The sequence below is a fragment of the Candidozyma duobushaemuli genome (assembly GCF_002926085.2).
Source record: "Candidozyma duobushaemuli strain B09383 chromosome Unknown G_B09383, whole genome shotgun sequence".
Taxonomy (NCBI): domain Eukaryota; kingdom Fungi; phylum Ascomycota; class Pichiomycetes; order Serinales; family Metschnikowiaceae; genus Candidozyma; species Candidozyma duobushaemuli.
Genome location: NW_020289896.1, coordinates 753,296 through 777,380, shown reverse-complemented (window position 1 = coordinate 777,380; position 24,085 = coordinate 753,296). Strand labels below are relative to the sequence as shown.

At 46.6% G+C, this 24,085-nt stretch overlaps 9 protein-coding genes across 9 annotated transcripts; 5 read left to right on the top strand and 4 right to left on the bottom strand. All coding sequences in view use genetic code 12, as the record gives it.

Moving 5' to 3' along the window:
* Positions 1-1,585: 1,585 nt before the first annotated feature.
* CXQ87_005331 (uncharacterized protein) lies at positions 1,586-3,295 on the top strand (the record flags this gene model as incomplete). Its single annotated transcript, XM_025483757.1, has 1 exon — positions 1,586-3,295. The coding sequence occupies one exon, from the start codon at positions 1,586-1,588 to the stop codon at positions 3,293-3,295; it is 1,710 nt and encodes a 569-aa protein (XP_025335992.1).
* Positions 3,296-4,003: 708 nt separating this feature from the next.
* On the top strand, positions 4,004-5,593 carry CXQ87_005330 (uncharacterized protein; the record flags this gene model as incomplete). The annotated part of the gene is made up of 1 exon (XM_025483756.1): positions 4,004-5,593. One exon carries the CDS (start codon positions 4,004-4,006, stop codon positions 5,591-5,593), a length of 1,590 nt encoding a protein of 529 aa, XP_025335991.1.
* Positions 5,594-5,863: 270 nt separating this feature from the next.
* On the bottom strand, positions 5,864-7,483 carry CXQ87_005329 (uncharacterized protein; the record flags this gene model as incomplete). The annotated part of the gene is made up of 1 exon (XM_025483755.1): positions 5,864-7,483. One exon carries the CDS (start codon positions 7,481-7,483, stop codon positions 5,864-5,866), a length of 1,620 nt encoding a protein of 539 aa, XP_025335990.1.
* A 1,417-nt stretch (positions 7,484-8,900) lies between these two features.
* On the top strand, positions 8,901-11,317 carry CXQ87_005328 (uncharacterized protein; the record flags this gene model as incomplete). Its single annotated transcript, XM_025483754.1, has 2 exons — positions 8,901-10,321; positions 10,357-11,317. 2 exons carry the CDS (start codon positions 8,901-8,903, stop codon positions 11,315-11,317), a joined length of 2,382 nt encoding a protein of 793 aa, XP_025335989.1.
* A 145-nt stretch (positions 11,318-11,462) lies between these two features.
* CXQ87_005327 (uncharacterized protein) lies at positions 11,463-13,049 on the bottom strand (the record flags this gene model as incomplete). The annotated part of the gene is made up of 1 exon (XM_025483753.1): positions 11,463-13,049. The coding sequence occupies one exon, from the start codon at positions 13,047-13,049 to the stop codon at positions 11,463-11,465; it is 1,587 nt and encodes a 528-aa protein (XP_025335988.1).
* A 1,253-nt stretch (positions 13,050-14,302) lies between these two features.
* Positions 14,303-16,723, top strand: CXQ87_005326 (uncharacterized protein; the record flags this gene model as incomplete). The annotated part of the gene is made up of 1 exon (XM_025483752.1): positions 14,303-16,723. One exon carries the CDS (start codon positions 14,303-14,305, stop codon positions 16,721-16,723), a length of 2,421 nt encoding a protein of 806 aa, XP_025335987.1.
* A 493-nt stretch (positions 16,724-17,216) lies between these two features.
* CXQ87_005325 (uncharacterized protein) lies at positions 17,217-19,084 on the bottom strand (the record flags this gene model as incomplete). The annotated part of the gene is made up of 2 exons (XM_025483751.1): positions 17,217-17,630; positions 17,651-19,084. The coding sequence occupies 2 exons, from the start codon at positions 19,082-19,084 to the stop codon at positions 17,217-17,219; spliced, it is 1,848 nt and encodes a 615-aa protein (XP_025335986.1).
* A 382-nt stretch (positions 19,085-19,466) lies between these two features.
* Positions 19,467-21,086, top strand: PRC3 (carboxypeptidase C; the record flags this gene model as incomplete). The annotated part of the gene is made up of 1 exon (XM_025483750.1): positions 19,467-21,086. The coding sequence occupies one exon, from the start codon at positions 19,467-19,469 to the stop codon at positions 21,084-21,086; it is 1,620 nt and encodes a 539-aa protein (XP_025335985.1).
* A 704-nt stretch (positions 21,087-21,790) lies between these two features.
* On the bottom strand, positions 21,791-23,476 carry UGA4 (Uga4p; the record flags this gene model as incomplete). Its single annotated transcript, XM_025483749.1, has 1 exon — positions 21,791-23,476. One exon carries the CDS (start codon positions 23,474-23,476, stop codon positions 21,791-21,793), a length of 1,686 nt encoding a protein of 561 aa, XP_025335984.1.
* Between the last annotated feature and the right edge of the window lie 609 nt (positions 23,477-24,085).

Here is a 24,085-nt window from a genome sequence, read left to right as displayed (position 1 = left end):
TTTGATGGTGCAAAACATGTGCCATTGTTCTTCCACAGTCTGTCTTGGATGAAGCTTCTCAAGCTCTTTGATTCTAGTGATACGATGGCGCTCAAAACGTTCTGTCCAACCTTTTGCGTCATTATACGTCGAAATAACTAGAGGTGCAAATTCTTCTTTGTTAGCTGATGCTTCACAACTCTTCTCGAAATCCCTTACAAATCTCGTGAGGACATCATCGTCATAGACACCGCCAGGAAGGCGGACATTCTGCAAGAGTATCTCTGCGGTCGGTGTCTTGGGAGGAACTTTATTCAGCCCAAGAACAATTTTGATATCTGAAATAGTATGATACATTCCCTCACAACTGATCACCTTCCACAGAATTATTTTGTCATTTGGTTGAAGAAAGTGCATCTCGAATAGGTCTTGAATGCACTTGACATCCATGTGCATCAACTCGACTCGAATCACATTTGCAGACTTGTGGCGCCCCTGTGTCTGAAATTCGTAAGACTTGGTAGCCATGGTTACGGGAAACTGAATAGTTTTTACATCTACTTCATTTGCGGGGATGCTTAGAGGGGATGTATCAGGAGTGCGATTCTCAGCCTGGAGTCCAGTGGCACTTTCTCACGAAGCACGCTTTTTCTTGATATATTCATTTCATTTATGCACTTAGAAGAAGTTCTTTGACATTTTTGTTTAAGTTTGATCGTTCTTGGTTATATGTGAGACTTTACAATTTTTCTCAAAATCGGGTGCTATTTATGCATGTGCGTGACAAATATGGCGTAGTGATAAAAATGCGTTCTTTGAACACACCAACAAAAATCGAAAAATGCTTCAATCAGGTAATCAATATCAGCAAGAGTTACATCATTGCTTCAGGTATTTGTGAAACATAATTCATTAGCGCTGCTCGACTTTGCGTTGCGAAGGATTCAACTATAGCTACAAGGGTAGTATCTTCCTGGAAAGCCAGCGATATAAGCGTTTCAAAACAGAGATTTAGAGTTAAAAAATGCCTAATTGTTTACTTAAAGTCTCCAGCAGGCTAACGTCCTGTTCTCTGCCTTCGTCGCTGCTTGGTTATACACATTGGCCCAATAAGAAGATGCTTCAAATAATAGGAACAATAAAATAACAGACCAAACAGGAGCTCTCGAAGCTTCCGTCATCTTCTTTCTACCTTCAATGGCTGGCTTGAAATAGCACTTTCTCAAAAGAGGTAGACGCAAGATAAGATAAGCGTCTCGCATGACGTTTTCGCAGCCAATATGGAAGGTCCAATTGTAGCACACAAATATTACGCCAAAGGCATGACCCAATCGCAGAAATTACCGTAGCTGTCACGTCCTCATAATTCCAAGAGGTAACTCCAGTCAATTTGGAGCTGTTTCATGACCTTTTTGGTCATCCATTGCCTTCACAGGAGTGGCACAAGCCAACCGTTTGAACATAAATAGAGGCGGTTCCCGCCACTTTTTGTTTTCCTCTTCATCTACTTGACCACCACAGTTCTGAACAAAAAGTTTGGAACATTTAAGCTTATCAGTCTTCGACATCAACAAGCAACAACAAGCGACAACAAGCAACAACAACAATGTGTACCGAAAAGTGTAACAACGTTTGCGGGGTCCATTTCCCCAAGGACTTCAGAGAAGCTATTTTTGAAAAGAATGGCTCCGTTTGGGTCGATCACGAAACCGCAGTGATTGACCTTCCCTGGGATGCAGCGGAGTTCGATTACTTCAACTACCTCAGGGAAAAGTGTACCTGGGATCCTCCTTTTGTGAACCAGACACAGCGTTTTTATGAGGACGGATTGGAGCAGTTCAAGCGCCGTAACTGGAAGAAGGCTCAGAAGGAGAGACTTGTGAAAAACCGTGTGAAGAGAGAAAAGCCAGCACAGGCTCCTGAGCCCAAGGCAGAAATTGCCGTTTCCGAGTCTGTTCCAGAAGTTTCTGAGAAGAAGGCTATTTCTGAAGCCGCTGTGGCTTCCACAAATGTGGGTACTTTGAAGGCCTCGACCCTGGTCCAGACCACTAAGGAATGCCCACCACAAACCACTTCCCCCAAGAAGGTTTCCAACAACGTTAGGGTTTATGTGTCTTTACCCGCAAAGAAGCCTTCCCCTATCCTTTCCCAGAGTTTCCCTGCCGAGACTCTGGAGAACGCTCCAGTTTCCACAAACGCGAAGGAAGCTGTGACCAAGGATTCCGGGTGCCCTCCACCTTCCCAAACCCGGGTTTCCAAGGCTGCGAAGCAAGAGGAAAAGGCTGCCAGAAAGGCTGCTAAGCAGGCACAAAAGGCGGCAAGGCAGGCCGAGAAGCAGGCCGAGAAGCAGGCCGAGAAGCAGGCCGAGAAGCAGGCGGAAAAGGCTGCAAGACAAGCTGCAATGGAAGCGGAACAAGCTGCAAAGGAAGCTGAAGAGAGGCTTGCAGCAGGAGCCGCAAAGCAAGCTGAGCAGGCTGCAAAGGAAGCAGAGCAGAAGAAGGCGGAACAGGCTGCCAAGGAAGAGGAGGCTGCCAGGGAGAAGTTGAGATTATCCAAGTCTCGCTTGCCTCCAACTCCAAAGCAGTTCAGACGTCGTTACTGGAACGTCAAGCAGCTCGAGGTCCGTAACCACTACTTGCCAAACTACAGCGACCAATTCTCGACGGTGCTTGTTCAGGTGGACGACGACGAGTCCGACGGCTTGGAGGACGATGGAGAGGATGTCTTCGAGTTCCTGGTGAACGTCGAGATTTTGGAACCCGTTCGCAAGGTTCCAGAACCTAAGCACGATGTCCCAGAGCCCAAGCATGTTCCAGAGCCTCAACAGCCTGGACAGCCTGAAGAGAAGGTTTTGGTGCCTGAAACCGAGGCGCCACAACCTGAAACCGAGGTGCCAGAACCTGAAACCGAGGTGCCAGAGCCTGAAACCAAGTCGCTAAAGCCCAAGAGCTCCAACTTCTACTGGCTTGGCGACTTCCCATTCTTCATGCTGACGTTGGCCAAGAAGCACCATGCCACCTTCCTCCCTGGAGACTTCTTCAAGTCTCGGGAGCTTTTCTTCCCAAAGGAGACTGACTCCTTTTTACCAGGTGACTTTGCTGGCTTCAAGGCCCTTACTTACCCCAAGAATCAGTCGGATTTCTTCCCCTCCGACTTTTTCGCTTTGTGGAATGAACCCGTTCCACAGAAGACTAGGCCTGTCAGAAACTCGAGGCCTGTCTGGGGTTACACCATCACCAGAACCAAGAGACGCTCTTATGGTTTTGAGTTGGTGCTTCCTGTGCTGACGAAGCCCCTTGTTGCTTCCCAGTGCTGATCCGTCCTTTTGATGGATAAAAATATGTTGTTTAAAAAAATTGAAAAAATAGAAAAAAATAAAAAAAAGTTAAAAGACCATAGTAGACTGCCAACCGATGTGTATCTTATCGTATAGTCTATACATGCTGTTGTCTTCTCTCATTCCAGAGTAAGGTCTGTAGTGCCGAAATGACCAGCTTTCGATAAAGGTAACACTCTTTTCTCCTGCAAGAGACTCAAGTGTGTAATTCTTCTGTCTACGTAGCACTCCGATTTCTCAATTACCTTATGTGAGACAAAAAACACAATTAAGCCCAAAACGGGTGGGAATCTCCAGAACCCCCAAATTGGGAAGAAGCACCGCAAATTATTATCTGGAGCCCTCTCATATTTTTTAGCCTTAACTATGGCGATTTAAGCGCTGAAGCTTCTTTTAACACAAGTGCGTGAGTGAGTATTGGACCTACTCTAGATGGACAAATATTTGTAAAAAACCGCCCAAAAGCCTGACCACTTTCTGCCTCGTAGGTATACTTACTGCTCTGAGACCCGCTTCCGTGACCATTTTGCTACAACCTTCCTCTCTCGAATATGCCCTCATGATCAAACCCATGTTTGTGACCACCATGACAGTAGAATATTATTTCGTAGAACAGGCCTCTGGGGTATAAAGCAAGGCCCATTTTCCCTGAATTCTTTTTCCTTATCCACCACATATCAGCCAAAAATGCCCGCCGTTTCTACCGCCAGCACTATCACCAAAGCATCTAAGAAGAAGAGCTTCCCTAAGAAGACGTCCACTGACAGAGGCAGCCTCAAGGAAAGTGACGCCCACATTAGGGAAAAAAAGTTGAAGGACAAGAAGAGAAAGCGTTCTCAGAGAAAGCGTTCTACCAAGGAAAACCCCAAGGGTGACGAAGTTGTCAAGGAGAAGTCTTCTAACGAAGGTGCCTCTTTGAAGCCTACCAACTCCACCCCAGCTCAGCAGGTTTCCAAGCCTGTTGAGCCCACCAAGGAAAAGAAGACGTCCAAGCAGAAGTTCCTCTCCAACGAGGGCGACTCCTACTACATTTCCGACTTCTTCAGTTTCCAGCTCATTCTTGAGGGGTTTGTACCCCTCAACCCAGGTCAGACCTCTTACCTTGAGCTGTATTTGACCCAAAAAAGTGAACCATGTCCAGAGGTGAAGGAATCTCCTGAGCCCGAGGTCAGCAACCCAATTCAGGTAACTTTGCCTGAAGCTACCACCCCAGCGATTTCCCCTAAGCTGGTCACTAACCACGCCCAGGTGGCAACACTTTTGCCCTTGGACTTCCCCGTTTTCAAGACTTGGTCGTCTTTGTCTCAGACTGAACAGACCTACTACCCAGGCGACTTTCACCACTTCAGAAAGTGCCTCAAGGAGGAGGAAACCACTTTCCTTCCCAAGGATTTCTACTTCTGGCAGGACGCCTCGTCCGAGAAGCCTAGAGAGTCCTTCGCTATCACGGACTTTTTTGAATTCCGACTCATCATTGACGAACTCGTGCCTCTCAATCAAACAAAGAAGAGGAAGACCCCAAACACAAAGAAGGTCTTCCTAGTGGATGACGGGAAGCTTTTCGTCACTGACTTTTTCAGCTTCCAAACCATTGCTGAGAGTCTCGAATCACTTGATGGTGATTTGTCTGACTTCGAATTCTGCTTGCGAGCAGAGCAGTTTGACTTGTACTCTGAGGAGCCTGTGAAGACTCAGGAGGTCTACTTCCCCGACGACTTCTGCAAATTCTTCCAGCTCTGGACTTCCAGTCCCAAGTACAACGAGGTGTTTCTTCCAAACGACTTTTACTTTTGGAAGGGTGCCACAAACGACGAAGACACTCCTTCATTTTTGCCAAGTGACTTCTTCCACTGGCAGAATGTCTTGAGCCAAAAGAGCAACGAGTCCTTCCTTCCCCAAGAATTCTGCTCGTTTCAAAGCATCATCGATTCAGTCGAGCCTGTGCTTCCTGAAGTACACCTTTTGGCTCCTGACGATGGTATGAATTGTGAAGAGGTGAGCTCCATTCTTCCCCTGGAGTCCAGCTCATCCTCAGAGTCACTTCCCTGCAAGAAGGCCAGAAGGAACTCAAAGGTCTTTGTGGTAAAGCATCACAGCAAGAAGAGGAAGGTTCCCTACGTCGGAATTATTTCCAAGGAACCAAATCCTCCACTTCCCCCTGCTGATGTGATGTATGACCTGGATAGCTCAGAGCAGTCTTCATTGTTTGACTGGTCTCGATTTGACCCTAGTATGAGTGATTCAGACGTTGATGCTTATCTAGGGGAGCTCGACTGAAGGTACAAAGCATGCCGAAGTCAGGAAATTAAAAAGGAAAAAAAAAAAAAAAGAAAAAAAAAAAAAAGGAATAGGTAATAAAAACAAGAAAAACGTTGTGTAGCAAGGAGTCGTCAAATAGTACTTGAGCTTCATTCCAGAAAGGTCTTTCAGTAACTGACAACTATCCATCTTTGGACATACATAGCAAGCAAGCTAAAAAATATCAACTTCGTAAAACATTCACTAACTTATCTATTTATTTAGATAATTGATCCCTCCTGGGGACCCTCAGCTTGACCTGCTCACTGTCTCCAAGTGCTCGACTTCGATTTCTTTCTTGCCGGAAAGCAGAGATTTCAAGTGGTCGCCATCCTCGGCGAACAGAATCTCCAGATCGGTAACCTTCTCACCGTCGAATAAGACCGCAATCTCCTCCAAGGAGTAGCCCTTTGTTTCTGGGTAAAAGAAGAATGTGTTAAGTACAGCGAACAAAAGAATCACACAAAACACAATGTAGTAGCGCCAGCCAATATTGTCCATGGCGATAGAGTTACAAAATGAGGAGATGACCAAAGACGCTGACACAGTTGCAAAGACAAGCGAGACACCTTTGGAACGCATGGAGTATGGGAAAATCTCGGTAGGGTAGCCCACAAGCAAAGGAGTGTAAGCAATATCGTAGTGGAAGAAGAAGATGAAAATAAAACCAACCACCGCTCTTCCTGCTGCAACAGACTGAGTTTGCTCAAAAAGCGCAGAGCAAATTGTCCAGATAACGTAAGATATTAGCATACCGGTACCCGACCACAAAAGAAGGAACCTTCTGCCAAAGAAGTCAACGCTAATAGCACCCAAAGTAGCAAAGACAAAATTGAAAATTTGCAAGAAACCGTTGATCAAGGTTTGCATGGACGAGGATGTGATACCGATGGTGTCAAGGACCAAAGTGAAGTAATAAGACACAATAGCATTACCACTCCATTGGGAGAAGATACCCATAGTGATGGCAATAAAAGCACGTTTTCTGTTGCCAGGGGTGGAGAAAAAGGCCTTCCAGGTGGTCTGGTTAGCTTCTTTCTCCATATCCAAGGCATTAGAAATTTCGATCATCTCGGTTTCAACAAGTGGACTATTGACGTCTCCACCGCCATGGAACCTCACCAAAATATCCCTAGCCTTGTCAACCTTGCCCCTCGAAACAAGCCATCTTGGACTTTCGGGAACAAAGTACAAGAATGCAAGCTGGATAGCGGGGAAAGCTCCTTGAAGGATTGTAGGAATACGCCAGGCCCAGGAGTCTCCTCTACCAGTGCAACCATAGCACGACCATGCCGCCAAAATGGCACCAATATAGAAGAGCGTAAAGTACAAACAGGTCATCTTTCCTCTCATGGTAGGGTAGGACAATTCAGCAACAATCAAAGGCGCTGGTTGAATAGCCAAAATACCAGCAAATCCCACAATGAATCTGGATGCAATAAGTTGACCGAGATTGTGACCCGTAGCCTGGATAATTGTAGCAACAATAACACCAGTGAGACCAATAGTCAAGGTCATTTTTCTTCCAAGAGTATCGGCAAGGAAACCAGCAACTGGAAGAACAACGACACCTCCGATACTCTGAGCTGCATTGACGAAACCAAGCATAGTGCCTTTAGGATGACCAAACTGCTCTCTCCATTCCTCCATCGACTGGAGTCCGTTCATCAAGGAACCATCGTATCCGTTAACTGCAGCCGAGAGAAGTGGAACAATCAAGAGAATATTGAGCAAAAGCAAGTGCTTCACCATATACCAAGGCTTTCCATGATCTGGAAGAACCTCGGCTATAGCCTTACCCACAATATCCTCTATAGGCGTTGGCTTAAACTGCTCTTTTATTCTTGCAAGCGTGAACTTTTCTTGCATTTTCAAGTGATGGAGATGTTTGGCTGCAAAACATCAACCATATATACGTGACTCAGGTTCATGCGGACTGCGTTTCCAGAGGGCTAGATGACTCCCATGATCCGTGAACAATAGAACCAAAGGAGCAACATGTTTCAGCAAGTGGGGCTAAACAGGAAACCCGAGACGGTAAAGGCACCACCGAGATTTGCTCCAAGAGCATATTTTCTTTAATATCAAAAGCGGGGCTGAAAACGAGGCAGGCGCCTCGCCTAACCTTATTGCTAAAAATGGCCTGTTGGGTGCATTTGGCCTTCGCCAAGCTGTGGGGTTGAGGTGACACATTTTGACGTAATAGCGGGACGGAGATGTTGATAATCCAGTGAGGGTGTCACTTCAACGCAGACATACAAAATCTGACTGTGAAAGAAAATATGACTGAACAAGAAAATCTGCCTGTGAACAAGTTCAACTACAATTCCACGGGTGGTTGTTCCGTGGCTGGATCGGAATTTCTGCCTTGCATGGCGGGAAAACCGAATTCGGCTGAGCGGGTTCGAAGCGTTTAGTTGCATGGAGGTGAACTACAGGAAAAACTAAGCGCCGTGAACAATGTGGGAGGGGATATCAAGACCGAAGGGGCTCTGACGTTTTGGGGTTCTAACATTTTGGTGGATTTTGGGGAATGGAAGTGGGGGGTTCTCTTCGCAACAACAATTGTCCGCAGCAGAACTGGGTTTTAGGCGAGGCTCCTGCAGAGTCCTCGTATTCATTTTACTCATATTTGTCAGCTTACGGAATAATGCAAAGATCCGGCCTTCTCTGGGTGATCACGGCGATCTCTGGATCCGACTCAACCTTGCACTGTAGTATGTATATGTGATTAAACTCTAAAGTATCTGGCTACTAACGCGAGGCTCCATGCGAGATTGGTTTGGGATGCTCGTTAATGTACCACACAACTGACACAAAAGCCAACAGATAAGAATGATTTGTGCGGCGACCAAGCCAAAATAATATACACGGTGGACTCAGAAACACTCGGAATGCAAGAACGAGAGCCCCATGGAGCCGCATAACCCTTATCGTCGTATCAACGCTGGCGGACTGAAAACCGGTCTCGGACTTTCAGGTCCGGAGTTGCTTATTCTCTTTTATTCGCTGGCTGTGGCTATAGGCTGCCCCACCTTTTCCGTCTGTCGGATTTATCAAATTCTTGCCGAGACCCTTCGACGCACCTCGGCAAGCGTGCGTACCCCACATTTCTTTGATCGACCTTGCAGGCTGCCCCACCACGGAAATGTTCCGCGTTAGTGGCTGCAAAAACTCATCAATTGTTGGTTCTTTAAGGGAGACAGCATTTTTCAGGTATATTGGCATCTTTCTAGGGTATAAAGCGTCGTCTGTAAAATTTCTTCCACCACCACTTTTCCTTACCATGACCAAGCAAGATATCTTGAAAAATACCTTAGCCTTCTACTCTCCAGGCAATGACTTCTCCAAAGCGGGGGTTAAGCCTGTCAGAGACCAGGTCGATGCCAGTCAGCCCATTCCTGCTGCAGAAAACACGTCCTCCTCTATCTTGCCCTGCGAGAAGTTGAAGATTGTGGATGGCAATTTCGTGGATTCTCTGGGACGCAAGAGGGTCCTCAAAGGTATCAATGTGGACAACAGCATGAAGCTTCCCGTGACGCCTTTTCTGCCAAGCTACAAGGGAAACGCTCTGGAGGCCGACAATGTGTTTTTTGAAGGCGACAAGGTCAGTTTCGTTGGCAGGCCTTTCCCCTTAGAGGAAGCTGAGGAGCACTGGAGAAGAATCAAGAGCTGGGGCTACAACACCGTTCGTTATGTGCTCACCTGGGAAGCAATTGAGCACGAGGGTCCCGGAAAGTACGACGACGATTTCGTCAACTACACAATTGAGATGCTCAAGATCGTCCACAAGGTGGGTGGAATCTATGTCTTCTTGGAGAGCCACCAGGACGTGTGGTCTCGTTATTCCGGTGGATCTGGTGCACCATTGTGGACCTTCTACGCTGCTGGTCTTCAGCCTACCAATTTTTCAGCTACTGAAGCCGCCATCTGCCATAACGATGCCCGTTTCGAGGAACCCACCAACCCAGACTTCTACCCTAGAATGTTCTGGCCCACCAACTACAGCCGTTTGGCCAACCAGGTCATGTTCACCATGTTCTTTGCCGGAAAAACCTACTTTCCTCACCTCCAGGTCGACGGTGTGGACATCCAGACGTTCCTCCAGGGTCACCACCAGGACGCTTTGACCTACTTGTCGAAGAAGGTGGCTGAGGCGCTTCCAGAGTTGGTAAATGACGGCACCATTTTGGGATTTGAGTCGTTGAACGAACCCCACATGGGCCTTCTTGGTATTCCAGACTTGGGTGTGATTCCCAAGGAACAGAGCATCCGTTTGGGCACCACTCCAACCTTCTTCCAGAGCGTGATCTTGGGTATGGGTCTTCCTGCCGAGGTGGACAACTACACCATCACGCTTTCTGGTCCTGTCAAGCAGGGTACTCTGATTGTGGACCCCAAGGGTAAGAGAGCCTGGCTTACTGCGGAAGAAGCAGCCAAGTATGACGCCCACTACGGCTGGAAACGTTCGGGCTGGACCCCTGGCGAGTGTATCTTTTCTGATTTGAAGATCTGGGAGTGGTCCAAGTCTGTGGATTTGAAGGACGTCTACAGCAAGTCTTTGGAGGAGAGACTTGAGTTTGGAAAGAGCCAGTGCAAGTTGCTTGAACCTTCTTACTTCAACGACGCCTCCAAGATTTCCTCGTACCTTGGTGACAGAAAGCCTCCAAGGACTTCAACATGGAGTTCTTCCTTGCAAACTTTTTCGTTGACTTTTACTTGGCCTACAAGAAGCTGGTGAGGGAGATCAACAAGGACTTCTTCATGCTTATCCAGCCACCTATTTTCACACCTCCACCTGACCTTAGAGGGGACAAAAGAGAGGTTATTGACGATCGGACCGTTTACGCTCCTCACTACTACGACACAATGACCCTTTTGTTGAAGACCTGGAACGAGCACTTCAATGCTGATTCTTTGGGAATCAGCAGAGGTCAATATGCTCATCCATCTTTGGGTGTCGTTGTGGGAGAAAAGGCAATCCGGAACTGTTTCAAGAAGCAGCTCAACTTTATTGTTGAAGAGGGCAAGGAGAGATTGGGCAACATTCCAGCTCTCATGTCCGAAACCGGTATTCCTTTCGATATGGACAGAAAGCAGGCCTACAAAGACAACAAGTATACTTCCCAAACTGCCGCCTTGGATACACTTGCCAACGCTTTGGAGAACCTGGAGTTGAACTACACCTACTGGTCGTACTGTGCTATCAACAGTCATGAATACGGAGATTACTGGAACAACGAGGATTTCGCTTTCTGGTCTCCAGAAGACCAAGGTAAGAATTTTGCTCAGGGAGATTCTGTCGAGGAGCGTATCAAGAACTGTTATCCTTCTCAAGACGGTGTTCGTGCTCCTAGTGCTGTTCTTAGACCATTTTTGGCAACCCACAAGGGTAAAGTGAAGGCTGTGGAATTCGACATCAAGAAATCGAAATACTCGCTTACTATCGATGTCAGCGGCCAATCTGGCTTGTCCAAGGCTCCAACCGTCATTTACGTTCCAAAATGGCATTTCCCAGATTTGTCTTACAATGACATTTACGCTACTTCTGGAGAGTTCAAGTACAACGACAAGCTCGAGTACTTGGAATGGTACCACCCTGAGGGATCTGGCGAGGAGACTATCGTGATTCAAAAGTATGCTGGTAAGAAGGAGGATGTCACAAAGAGAGAAGAGAGCCATGCTTTCTGCACAATCGTTTAGGGTATACAATGGAGGCGCTTTTGATTATAGGTGTAGTAAAAAATCTCTGGATATGTAGATGGCTATCAAAAACGGGAGAGTTTTCAAAAACTCGTATTTATAAACAAAAAAGGGAATCGAGATTAGAAATCAAACTTTCGAGGCCCTAGCTATCCTGGCTTGCATTCTCCACATGCTGCACTTGAACAGACTTTTCCAAGTTCAGAAGTGCATCTGAGTAATCAATGTCTTCCAAAGCTTCTGGATCGACCTTTGCCTCTCCATCGAACAAAACGGCAATTTCTTCCAAAGAGTAGCCTTTGGTCTCTGGGTAAAAAAAGTAAGTATTAAGCACCACAAACAAGAGAATGACACAGAATACAATGTAGTAGCGCCATCCAATATTATCCAAAGCAATGGAGTTGCAGAATGCTGAAATAACCAACGAAGCATTGACCATAACAAGAACTATCGTGACACCCTTTGAATGCATGGAGTATGGGAAGATTTCTGTAGGATATCCCAAAAGCAATGGGGTATATGCGATATCATAGTGGAAGAAGAAGATAAAGATAAAACCAACCACTGTTCTTCCAGCCGCAACAGACTTGGTTTGTTCGAATATCGCAGAAAAGATCGTCCAGATGATATATGAAATAAGCATTCCAATTCCGGACCACAAGAAAAGGAACCTTCTTCCAAGGAAGTCCACCATTAAAGCAGCAAGCGTAGCAAATACGAGATTGAAGATTTGCAAAAACCCGTTTATCATGGTTTGCATCGACGAAGATGTAATACCAATAGTGTCAAGAACCAAAGTAAAATAGTAGGATACCACAGCATTACCACTCCACTGAGAGCTCACACCCAAGGTTAAAGCAATAAAAGTACGCCTTCTGTTTCCTGGAGTAGCAACAAAGGCTTTCCACGAGGTCTGGTCGGCTTGTTTTTCCATTTCCAAGGCATTAGAAATTTCTAGCATTTCCGTCTCCACAAGTTGACTTTTCTCGTCACCACCAGCATGATATTTTACCAAAATGCTTTTTGCCTTATCAACCTTCCCTCTCGAAACAAGCCATCTTGGACTTTCAGGCACAAAATACAAAAACACAAGCTGGATAATGGGAAATGCTGCTTGGAGAATACTAGGAATTCGCCATGTCCAAGTGTCACCTCTACCTGTGCATCCAAAACACAGCCAGGAAGCCAAAATAGCACCTATGTAATAGGATGTCCAATACAAGCTTGTGACTTTCCCTCTGAAAGTAGGATAGGCTAATTCTGCAATAAGTAATGGCGCTGGTTGGGCTGCTAACAATCCAGCAAAACCGACAATAAACCTGGATGCAATAAGCTGTCCAATATTAATGCTGGTGGCTTGTATGATGGTAGCAATCACTATAACCAGAAGGCCGATTATCAACGTCCATTTTCTTCCCAATGTGTCTGAAAGGTAGCCACCAAAAGGAAGCACTACAACTCCTCCAACGCTCTGAGCAGCATTCACAAATCCCAACATCTTTCCACGGGGATATCCAAAGTACTCTCTCCATTCTTCCACAGATTGAAGACCGTTCATCAAAGAACCGTCATAGCCGTTGACAGCTGCTGAAAGTAGTGGTACCACTAAAAGAATATTGAGCACTAGCAAATGTCTCACTTTGTACCAAGGCTTGTCGTAGTCTGGAAGTACTCCAGCTATAGACTTACCAACGATGTTTTCCAAGGGGGTTGGCTTCAATTGGAATTTCATGATAGAGACAAGAATACTGATATTGGAGCCTTTAAAAGCATGGTTTCCGTAGTACCCTTGCGGAGTATAGTTTATCTCAAGATGCACTAGATGGAATCCAGAGAGGACCAACACCAAAGACGCTAATCGAAGAGGCTTACAAAGATACGAGTACTGGACCAAAACGTCGAATGTTTCGGCAAAGTGATAAGCAACTGTGTACGATTGTAGGCATGGGGCGTTTTGTTGGGTGCATCAAAGCTTCCGTTTAGCTTTTAGCGGTACATTCCTCGTAGGGTTTACCAGGTCATTTTTCCGTGCAGCAATTTGATGCTAAAGAATCGAAGAAGATACCATGTTTTTACGCTAGAGATCCAAGTCTTGGTATGGCTTTTATTCCACGATGCTGGACTTGGAAAGCCTTGGTATCTTGGAACTAGCGGAAGTGGGGTTCCCCAACGGCACCGGAAAATCCCCTCCTGCACCGCCTTAGTGCCCCCTTCTGGCTCTATAAAAGCATCGAGCAGTCGAATCGGTGCTCATATGCGGGGGTTCGTACGAAAGACGTAACTGCATGGATACCTCGATAGCGGGATTCGGTCTAGAGCGGACCACTGACAATATCACCGTATCGGAAAAATAACAATATCACTGCATCCAACGACAATATTGCCTCTTCCCTTCTGTACCATGAAGATCCAATTCTATGTTTAGAACCCGTAGATGATCCGGCTTATTAATCTGTCGGTGGGGCTAATGCGAGGTTGATCGTGAGGCTCTCGCTTATGCAAAGTGCACCTCCTTTGCATGAGGCCAATCTACTCCAACAAACAGAAAACAAAAAACATCCGTAAAACAAAAATTCCCTTAATTTTTAAAATAGTCCATCATTCTGTCAAGCAGGACCCTTGATGCATCTTCGGTGGTCTAAATCCTGCGGGTTTGCGGTCTCGGACAATTAGATCCATACACAATACCCTCCTTCCATTGTGTCCCTACTTCTCCAAATATCACAATGCCTTTTCGTGATGAATTTCCGTCTCCAACATACCGCAACCCCGCCAGACCCAAAAGCCAAATTCTTATAGTAGCAGAAGACGCCTCGACCTACTCCAGGCCGTTATATTGTCCAAGGCCTTTTCATTCGAAATACATAAGTTCTCGCTCAACCTCTGTATTGTCTTAAATTTGAAGCACTATGACGACTCTTCACCCATTCGGTTAATCGACTGCCAGGCGTAGTATAAAAAAGTCCAGTCTCTCTCTTCACCACCATGAACACCGATCAAGAAATCTTGTCAAACACGTTGAGCTTCTACGATCCAGGCCCTGATTTTTCCGAGACCGGAGTGAAGCCTCTCAGAGTCCAGGCCGACGCTAGTAAGCCGATTCCTGCTGCAGAAAATGCCTCTTCTTCAATCTTGCCTTGTGAAAAGTTGAAGATTGTGGATGGAAACTTTGTGGATTCTCTGGGACGCAAAAGAGTGCTCAAGGGTATCAATGTCGACAACAGCATGAAGCTTCCAGTGACACCTTTCCTGCCTTCTTGTGGAGGAAACTATCTGGACTCCAGCAACATCTTCTTTGAAGGAGATACAGTGAGTTTTGTGGGAAGACCCTTTCCTTTGGAACAAGCCGAAGAGCACTGGAAGCGCATCAAAAGCTGGGGCTACAATGTCGCTCGTTACGTTCTTACCTGGGAGGCCATTGAGCACGAAGGTCCAGGAAAATACGATGACGACTTTGTCAATTACACCATCGAGATGTTGAAAATCGTCCACAAGGTCGGTGGAATTTTTGTCTTTTTGGAAAGCCACCAGGACGTCTGGTCCCGCTACTCTGGAGGTTCTGGAGCACCCTTGTGGACCTTCTATGCTGCTGGTCTTCAGCCTCTTAACTTTTCTGCCACAGAGGCTGCTATATGTCACAATGACGCCCGATTTGAAAAACCCACAGACTCAGAATGCTACCCCAGGATGTTCTGGCCCACCAATTATAACAGGTTGGCGAGCCTCACTATGTTCACCATGTTCTTTGCTGGAAAAGTGTACTTTCCTCACCTTGAGATTGACGGTGTGAATATCCAAACCTACCTCCAGAGTCGGCACCGGGATGCTTTAGCTTATTTGACCAAAAGAGTAACTGAATCGCTTCCTGAGTTGGTGCAAGATGGCACCATTCTGGGTTTCGAGTCCTTAAATGAGCCTCACATGGGTCTTATTGGAAATCCTGATTTGGGCAAGATCTCCGAAGTCCAGCGTATTCGTTTGGGTACTACTCCTACTTTCTACCAGAGCGTGCTTTTGGGAATGGGTCTTCCTGTTGAAGTGGAAACCTACCTCATTGACCTTTCTGGACCAGTCAAACAGGGTACTCAGATAGTCGATCCTAAGGGTAAGAAAGCATGGCTTTCAGCTGAAGAATTTGCCAAATACGACACTCACTACGGCTGGAAACGTTCAGGATGGACCCCAGGTGAGTGTATCTACTCTGGTTTGAAAATCTGGGAGTGGTCTAGGGCTTATGACTTGGACAAAATCAATACCCTTCCTTTGGACACAAGACTTGAGTTTTCCACAACCCAGTGTCGTTTGCTTCAGCCTGGCTACTTCAACGACGTTTCTAAGCTTTCTGCTTATCTTGGTGGAAAAGCACCTCCAAAGTCGCTTGACATGGAATTCTTTCTTGCCAACTTCTTTGTAGACTTCTACTTGGACTATAAGCAGCTGGTACGGAAGATCAACAAGGACTACTTGATGCTCATCCAGCCTCCTATTTTCACTCCCCCTCCAATTATTGGAAAAGACGACAGAGGTGTAATTGACGACAAAACCGTCTATGCTCCTCACTACTACGATATCATGACACTCTTGTTGAAAAACTGGAACGAGCACTTCAATTCGGACTCTTTGGGAATCAGCAGAGGCCAATACGCCCATCCTTCCTTGGGTGTTGTTGTTGGCGATAAAGCTATCAGAAACTGCATTTCAAAGCAGCTCAAGTTTATCGTCCAAGAAGGTAAGCAGAGGTTGGGTCACATTCCAGCACTTTTGACCGAAACCGGTATTCCTTTTGATATGAACAACAAAAAAGCCTTTGAAGATTATAAGTATACCTTGCAAACCACTGCTTTGGACACTATTGCCAATGGTTTAGAGCAGCTGGGCTTGCACCATACTTATTGGTCTTATTGTGTAATCAACAGCCACGAATATGGTGACTATTGGGATAATGAGGATTTCGCTTTTTGGTCTCCAGAAGATCAGGGAAAGAACCTTGGAAAAGGTGAATCTTTTGAAGAGTGTATCAAAAATTGCTATCCTTCAGAAGATGTTGTTCGTGCTCCTAGTGCCGTTATCAGAATTTTCTTAGTATCTTATAAAGGTGAGGTTAAGGCGGTGGAATTTGATATCAAAAAATCCAAGTACTCGCTTAGTCTTGATTTGAATGGTCAGTCTGGCTTGTCTAAAGCACCTACAGTTATTTATGTTCCAAAATGGCACTTTCCAGATTTGTCGTACAACGATATCTATGCTACTTCTGGTGACGTCAAGTATAATGAGAAACTTGAGTATTTGGAGTGGCACCATCCAGAGGGTGCTGGTACTGAAACTATCATAATCAAGAAGTACACTGGAAAGATGGATGATGTCACAAAGAGGGAGGAAAGCCACGCTTTCTGCACTATCGTATAATTATGAGCATTCGCTACGGAATAAGTGGAGTGTAGATGTCGACGATCAAGAATTCTTCATTTAATGCAGCCAATCTTAGACTATAATGTCTCCACCTTCAAATGTATATGAAATAAGCTGCTTTTGGGGATTCTAATGCACCCATGAAGGTGGCATATTTCAGTTTCAAACTCTACTGCCCCATTGTCTCTTTCTGTTCTTTCATTCTATGAAACAAGTATACATACATTTGCCACCATGGACTTGATGGTGACATTATCAAGATTATCTGTGCCACCAACGACATTCTATAGTGCCGGCCGGATTCGTATCACGCGACTTTTGTCAACTCCAATCTAGACAAACCTAGATCATTCTCTAATATCGTTCTAGAGGTAAGGAACCGATGCAATGCTAATCTCTGCTGAACTCACTGTTCGATTCCGAGCCACTGGAAGCATATTGCCATCTCAGCTGCACACCAGGCAGCCCCAGGAGATTTCCATCAACACGCTCACAAAAGGTACAGCAACCATTGGCCGCAGATGTACTCTTGCTCGACAAGACCAGGGTTCACGTAAACGAGGTCCGGTAACCACTCATGGTTGTACTGCCTGAAGACGTTCTTATAAGCACCGTCGGTGTCTGGCTCAAGAAGATCGTCAACGATCTTGCTCAAGACATCACGAGCAACGCCGTTGATCGGCGAGTACCAAGGAGCATTTGTATCCTCGGGACCGCTCAACCCTACAGAAGCTTGCAACAACGACTCATTCTGAGCAGCTAATGCAGCCTCAAAGGCTCCTGTATCAATGTGACCGATGGGAGCGCTTTGCTTATGCTTTTCTTCTGCTGTGGCAGGTATACTTCTCAAGGCCTCGAAGTTACCAATCTCGACATTGACGGGATATTGACGGGGCTGAATTCCCTTAATGATAAACTTCTTACGGGCTGTGCAGAAGAGTCAGACTGGGGAAGGTTCACCACCATGGCCTCAGAGTTAGGAAAAGCGGAACTCACATTCTTGATGAACTCCACGGCAGGCAACAAGTTGGGCCAGTTAGGATTGAGACGTTCCTTCCAAATAGCCTCGAACTGGTTTTCGTACGCCTTCCAGAGCGAAATCTGGGTGACCTCACCGGCAGCCACATCCTTTTGATTGTCGTCTGGGTTAGTTACCTGAGTGTAAGGCTCGTAGCAACACCGAAGCCACGTAGTCGCTCTCAAAGGTTCAGGGAAGTTAATGATAATATCGTACAATTTTTTGGGGAGCTTTGCGGTACTAAGGGGAATGCCCGCGTATGCTGAACGCTTCGTAAATGTCACAGGCAACGTGCTTTGAAACTTGTGAGGGTCCACGAGTGGCAATTTAGCGATGATCAACTCGGGAAGCTGTTTCAACAAGATGTGGGTGTTGGACATGCGGGAGTTGTTTTGCATGAGCTTTCTAACACGGTGGAGTTGCGATTTGGCAACGGAATTAGGATACTGAGCATGCAACGCGTCCAGGGTAACGTATTGGCGCAAAAACAGCAACGAGGCATGTGTAAGTTCATCATCATTGATGACCAAGGTACGGACAATGATCAGGAGGTGTTCTATCAGCAATGAGTCTATGCAGTTATTGGTATCCTGAGTGTCATCGTCGTCGGCCTTGGTAGCATCGTTGGAAGCCTTTGTGAAAAGTAAATGATGCAAGGATTTGATGGTGTTGAGCAACACGTACCTGTCGGAGGTGTGACTCAAGATGTGAAGGAACGTGTGGAACATGGAGTCGTTCTTGGTGGTGTTGGTGTAGAAACATGTGATAGGGTCAAGGATGTCGAGCAAGTACAAGAACGCCTCTCTGAAGAGCTCGCTGAACTGGCTGAGATGCAGCTTGCGCACGCCAGGGTTGTAGAACCAGTTGGCAAGGAATTTGAGGGTCTCTCCGGCGAATTTACGGAAATTGTCCCGCTGACAAAGCCACTGCTGGTTGTGAAGATCTTGAACGGCATTCCTTAGCGATAGAAGCGACTCACAACTGAGAGAAACCACCTCGGCACGCAAATCGGCCTCTTTTCCTTCCAATATCATATGGTATGGTTTCACAAAATAACGAATGAGTTCCTTGCCCATGAGCTCGTGGGACGTGAAGTCCAAGAGTTTTGGCTCGTTGCATGAGTAGTATGTGAGCGTGGAAAGCGCGTATTCGATCTCGCTCTCGATTCCCGATTCAAGCGACATGATTATTCTGTCTAAAGGAGCGACACCCATGTGTCCGGCACCATGCAATTCCAGATTGGCCTGTCCGTAGGGGCCTCCTGTATACGGACCACCGCCAAAAGTGTCAGCGTTAACGCCGACGCGAGATACGCCTTGAACTGGCACAAGCAGGGGCATATTTGGATGATAGTTTATTCAGTTTGGTGTTTATGAAGATTTGTGCGAAGTGTTGAGGTTCCGGTACGCGCACGTCACACACGTGCACATGCACGTGTGTGACGTGAGACATCACATGACCAGAGATGGCTTCGGTGCAGCTCGGTTGTGTCTTTACTGGAATCTTGAACCTAAAACGATAGTAGAATCTCACTTGAGGCCTAGCTGGCTAAATCCGAGTAGCCGAGGTTCTCGGTCGGAAATATAGCCATACTATTGCTGGTCTCTCCGCTTACTTGCGCGGCTCTATAGATAAATCCGGCATGCGCTACCCCCAAGGTGGCGAGAGATAAGATATAAGGGTCCTTCAATTCCCGATAAAAATCCACATTTTTTTTAAATAATGAAACTTTCGTTAATTGTGGCTGCTGCGCTCGCCGCAAACGCCAACGCCTCCCTCTTGGACCCGCTCAAGGGCCTCTTTAATTGGGACCAAGATGTGATTGACATTTCTAAGGAGGAAACTTTCAAGTTCGACTTTTCTGAGGAAATCAGCCAATTGGGTGCCGAAAAGGACCAGGTCTTGAAAGCCTGGAAGCAATTGACCGCTGATTTTGGTGCAGATGTGTTGAACAGAGCCACCGAGGCCTACAATGCCGCCAAAAAGGTGAAGGAGAACCACATGAACAACAAGGTGAACCGTTTGAGCAGCAACTTTGAGGTCCAGACCAACGGCAAGTTCCCCGGCTACGCCTTGAGAGCCAAGAAGACCAACCCTGAGATTTTGGGCTTGGACACTGTCAAGCAGTACACTGGTTACTTGGATGTGGAGGAGCTCAAGAAGCACTTCTTCTACTGGTTCTTTGAGTCCAGAAACGACCCAGAGAATGACCCAGTGATCTTGTGGTTGAACGGCGGTCCAGGCTGCTCTTCCGCCACCGGCTTGTTTTTCGAATTGGGTCCTTCTTCCATCAATGCCACTTTGCAGCCTTCTTTCAACCCATACTCCTGGAACAACAACGCTTCTGTGATTTTCTTGGACCAGCCAGTCGGCGTCGGCTACTCCTACACTGAGGGTGACGAGATCAACTCCACCGCTGCTGCCGCCAAGGATGTGTTCATCTTCTTGGAGCTCTTCTTCCAGAAGTTCCCTCAGTTCATCAAGAACAAGTTCCACATTGCTGGTGAATCGTACGCTGGCCACTACATCCCCGCATTCGCTTCTGAGATTATCAACAACGCCGACCGTTCGTTCGAATTGGCCTCGGTTTTGATTGGTAACGGTATCACCGATCCCTTGGTCCAGTTTAAGTACTACAGACCCATGATGTGCGGTGAGGGTGGCTACAAGCCAGTTTTGACCACCGAACAGTGTGAGCAGATGGACAGGGACTACCCACTTTGCGCTGTTTTGACCAAGGCATGCTACGCCGCTCAAAACGCCTTGACTTGTGTTCCAGCCAACTTGTACTGTGAACAGAGACTTTTTGGCCCTTACAGCGAGACCGGCTTGAACCCATACGACATCCGCAAGGACTGCTCTGACGGCGGCAATTGTTATGTCGAGCAGGACTACATTGACGAGTACTTGAACCTCGAGTTTGTCAAGGAGGCCGTTGGAGCCGAGACTGATATTTTCACCGGCTGTGACGACACTGTCTTCAGAAACTTCATTCTCAACGGTGACGAAATGAGACCATTCCAGCAGTACGTGGCCGAGTTGTTGGACAAGGACATTCCTGTCTTGTTGTACGAGGGTGACAAGGACGTTATTTGCAACTGGTTGGGTAACCACGCCTGGTCTGATGCCTTGGACTACTCCAAGCACGACTTGTTCGAGGCCCAGCCTTTGCGTCCATGGTACACCAAGAACGGTGTGTTGGCTGGTGAGGTTAAGAACTACGACAAGTTCACCTTTGTGCGTGTGTACGACGCCGGCCACATGGTGCCATACGACCAGCCAGAGAACTCCTTGGACTTAATCAACAGGTGGATCCTGGGCGACTACACCTTCCGCAAGTAGGTGATAAAAGCGTACTAAAAAATCAATGATTGTTTGCTTAGAGAGTTGTAGAAGTGACAGGCAGAGTAGCCGGAAACAAGCAGAGAAAAACAAAGTAGCGAGAGGTAGTGACATCAGGTTTATTGGTTCGATCATTCTCCCTTTGATGAGAGAAATGAGCGTAAAGAGCCTGTTGAAAAGTCATTGTGGAAACCTTAAATGAAGGTATTTTTTTTTTGAAAGCATTACTTTTGCTTTTTCACAATGACCAATAATTCACAACATTTCTGAGTATTGCTTATTTCTGGCTTGGCTGGTTATGTAGTAAGTAGGTGTGAACAGGTTATTTCAATGGTCAGTAAAGACATGGAGAGTAAAAGTAAGAAAACAAAACAAGACATGTTACAAAGCTACCACAAAAACATAGAGCTTTTCAATGTTGCTACTTTCCTTCCCCTATATCGATAAGCCCTCCTTAGCAAGAACATTCTCGTGAAGATTTTACGAATATGGATAACGAATTTGTTCTAAGGCTTCTGCGCTCCACTCATTCATTCAGAGAACTTCTTAGTAGATAGTAAGCTTTGAATTGTGTAGCTTTAACTTTATTTGAAAGAGTATAGTCTCAGAAAGATGCCACTAATCTCTCCTACATCCACAAATCCAGTACTTCACAAAATCATCGTTTCTAGTATATCCATCAAACGCTAGCCATCAATGCCAACCTACGCCTCATGCTGCTTTCCATGAAGCTCGTCCTGCAACTGCTCCACACTGCTACTAGTGCTTTCTCCTTCAATAACATCGGTGGTTCTGGTAGGACCGTGATAAACCTTCCTAGCGTAAACCCAGTAGTAGATAAGCGACAAGAGCCACACACCAGGTGCAATCACCACAGTGTAGTTCATACTTTCTGCATCTGGGTTTCTGTCTCTGGGGAACATCACCATGATCAAAACGTACGCCGTGAACAACACCGAGATCCAGCCGTTCACCTGGGTCATGGTTTTGCCCAAATAGAACGGACCCGGGGTGAATTTGTCTGAGTAAATCAAACGCAACGTCGTAGGCATCGACCATGCAAGAAGGTTTCCGGCAACACCCAAACTGAACAATGCTGCTGCTGCTGTCGTGCCGATAAGTACCAAAAGACCAACCACAAGGGCAACAGCTGCACCGGTGATGACGGCGTGGATTGGAACGGAAAGCTCCCTGTTGACCTTTTTGATCCACCAGGAAAAGGGAAGACCGTTGTCTCTGGCAAAGGCGAAAAGCTGTCTGGAAAGGGCGGTCAAAATGGAAGCTCCCATGAGAAACTGGCCAATGGTGATGAGAACCATGAAAGCAATAGCCACGGGCTTGCCCTGGCCGGTTTTCGTTTCAAAAGCATCGTAGATGATTTGCGCCATGGGCTGACCGTACTTCGTACCCATGATGGTATTAAGATCGTCTGTCTGAACACAGAAAAACGTCACAATCAAAATGAAAAACCCAAGAAGACCGCACGCCGTGATGGAGCTGATGATCCCCAAAGGAACCGCCACGGTAGCGTTCTTACACTCCTCAGACATATGGACACACGAGTCGTATGCTCCAATGGTCCACACAGCCAGCTGCCATGCCTGGGAGACCTGGTTCCAGCCCATGGGGAAATCTGTCATATTTTCGAAATTTCCAAAAACCCACGAGGCCGGTTTGAACAGGCCTCTGGAGGCGCCTATGGGCATGGCGATGAAGAAAATGGCAATCAAAAGGACATTCCACACGATCGAGGTGGTCTGCAACGTTGCAACGTGTCTGGACGAAATGGAAGTCACAAACATGTGGACAATGACACCGGCGGCAAAAACACCGTACGTTTTCGCCTGGGTGACTTCGAAATTGCCGTCTTTGGCGATCACCACCACCGAAAGAAGCTCCTGAGCGAATCCATAGTCGATGGAGCAGAAACCGCAAATCAACGAAAGCGAGTTGGTGTTGCCGATAACAAAAGAAAGCACCGACTTGAGCTTGGGCGGAGCATAATAATTTGTCCAGTAATAAAGACCTCCCGAGGTAGGCTGGCACGAGGCATTTTCACTCATGGCCACACCGACAATTAAAATAAAACAAGAAGCAATAAGCCATCCCCAAATGGCACCAGCAGGTCCAGCTGTGATGCCGTAGGAAAGCGTCGTTGCAATCGACGGAAGCAAGCCCATAATGGAGAAGGCCACGCCGAAAACCTGGATCGTATTAAACCGTCTTTTCAACTCCGGCTTGTATCCGATCTGAGCCAAAAGATCATTGTCTGCCGTGGTGTGCAAGGCATCAATACGAGGACTTTCGACGTTTTGGGTGTTGTTGTAGAAGCGGGGGTCTGAAGCCACCGCCTCCAATAGCTGTTCGTTGGAGAGAACCGGATGGACCATGCTACAAAAGTTCCGGATTTGCTTTGTACTTATAGCGATTGGGCGTCAAAGGGGCGAAACCGCTGTATCGTCTAGGCGCTTAGAGCCCTTTACGGAAGCTCGAGTCGGCACATTCAAGATAAGCACTGTGCATCCGCTGATAAGAACGTTGTGCGGGTGCCTGGGCCATAAGGGCGATTTTCTGTCTTGAGGAGGATCCAAAGACAAAGAGGAGCAGATAAGAGGGGCGGTTGGTTTGATATGTTGAGCTTGTTAATGCACAAGAAGTTTCGGTGAAGGCTTGCCTGAAGACTTGTCATTTGTAATTTGAGAGTTCGTTTGGAGATGCCTTTTTGGAGCGCTTGGCAACGTTTGACAGGGGCTTAGACGGTTTCTCGTCTAATTCTATGGTTTGTGCGGCTGGGGGATTACGGTGCTGATAGCTTTATACATCTTTCTGGATCTTTTTCGATACTCGGAGAAAATAGGGATTCGGGTGCCAGGCTTCAAACATCCGGATTGGTCAGGCAGCGTATCTGTAGATTTACTCGGTTTTCGTAGAAGTCTGTAGATTTACTCGGTTTCCGTGGAAAGTGGCATCAAGCGGAGTTTCGGTTTGTGCTGTGAAAG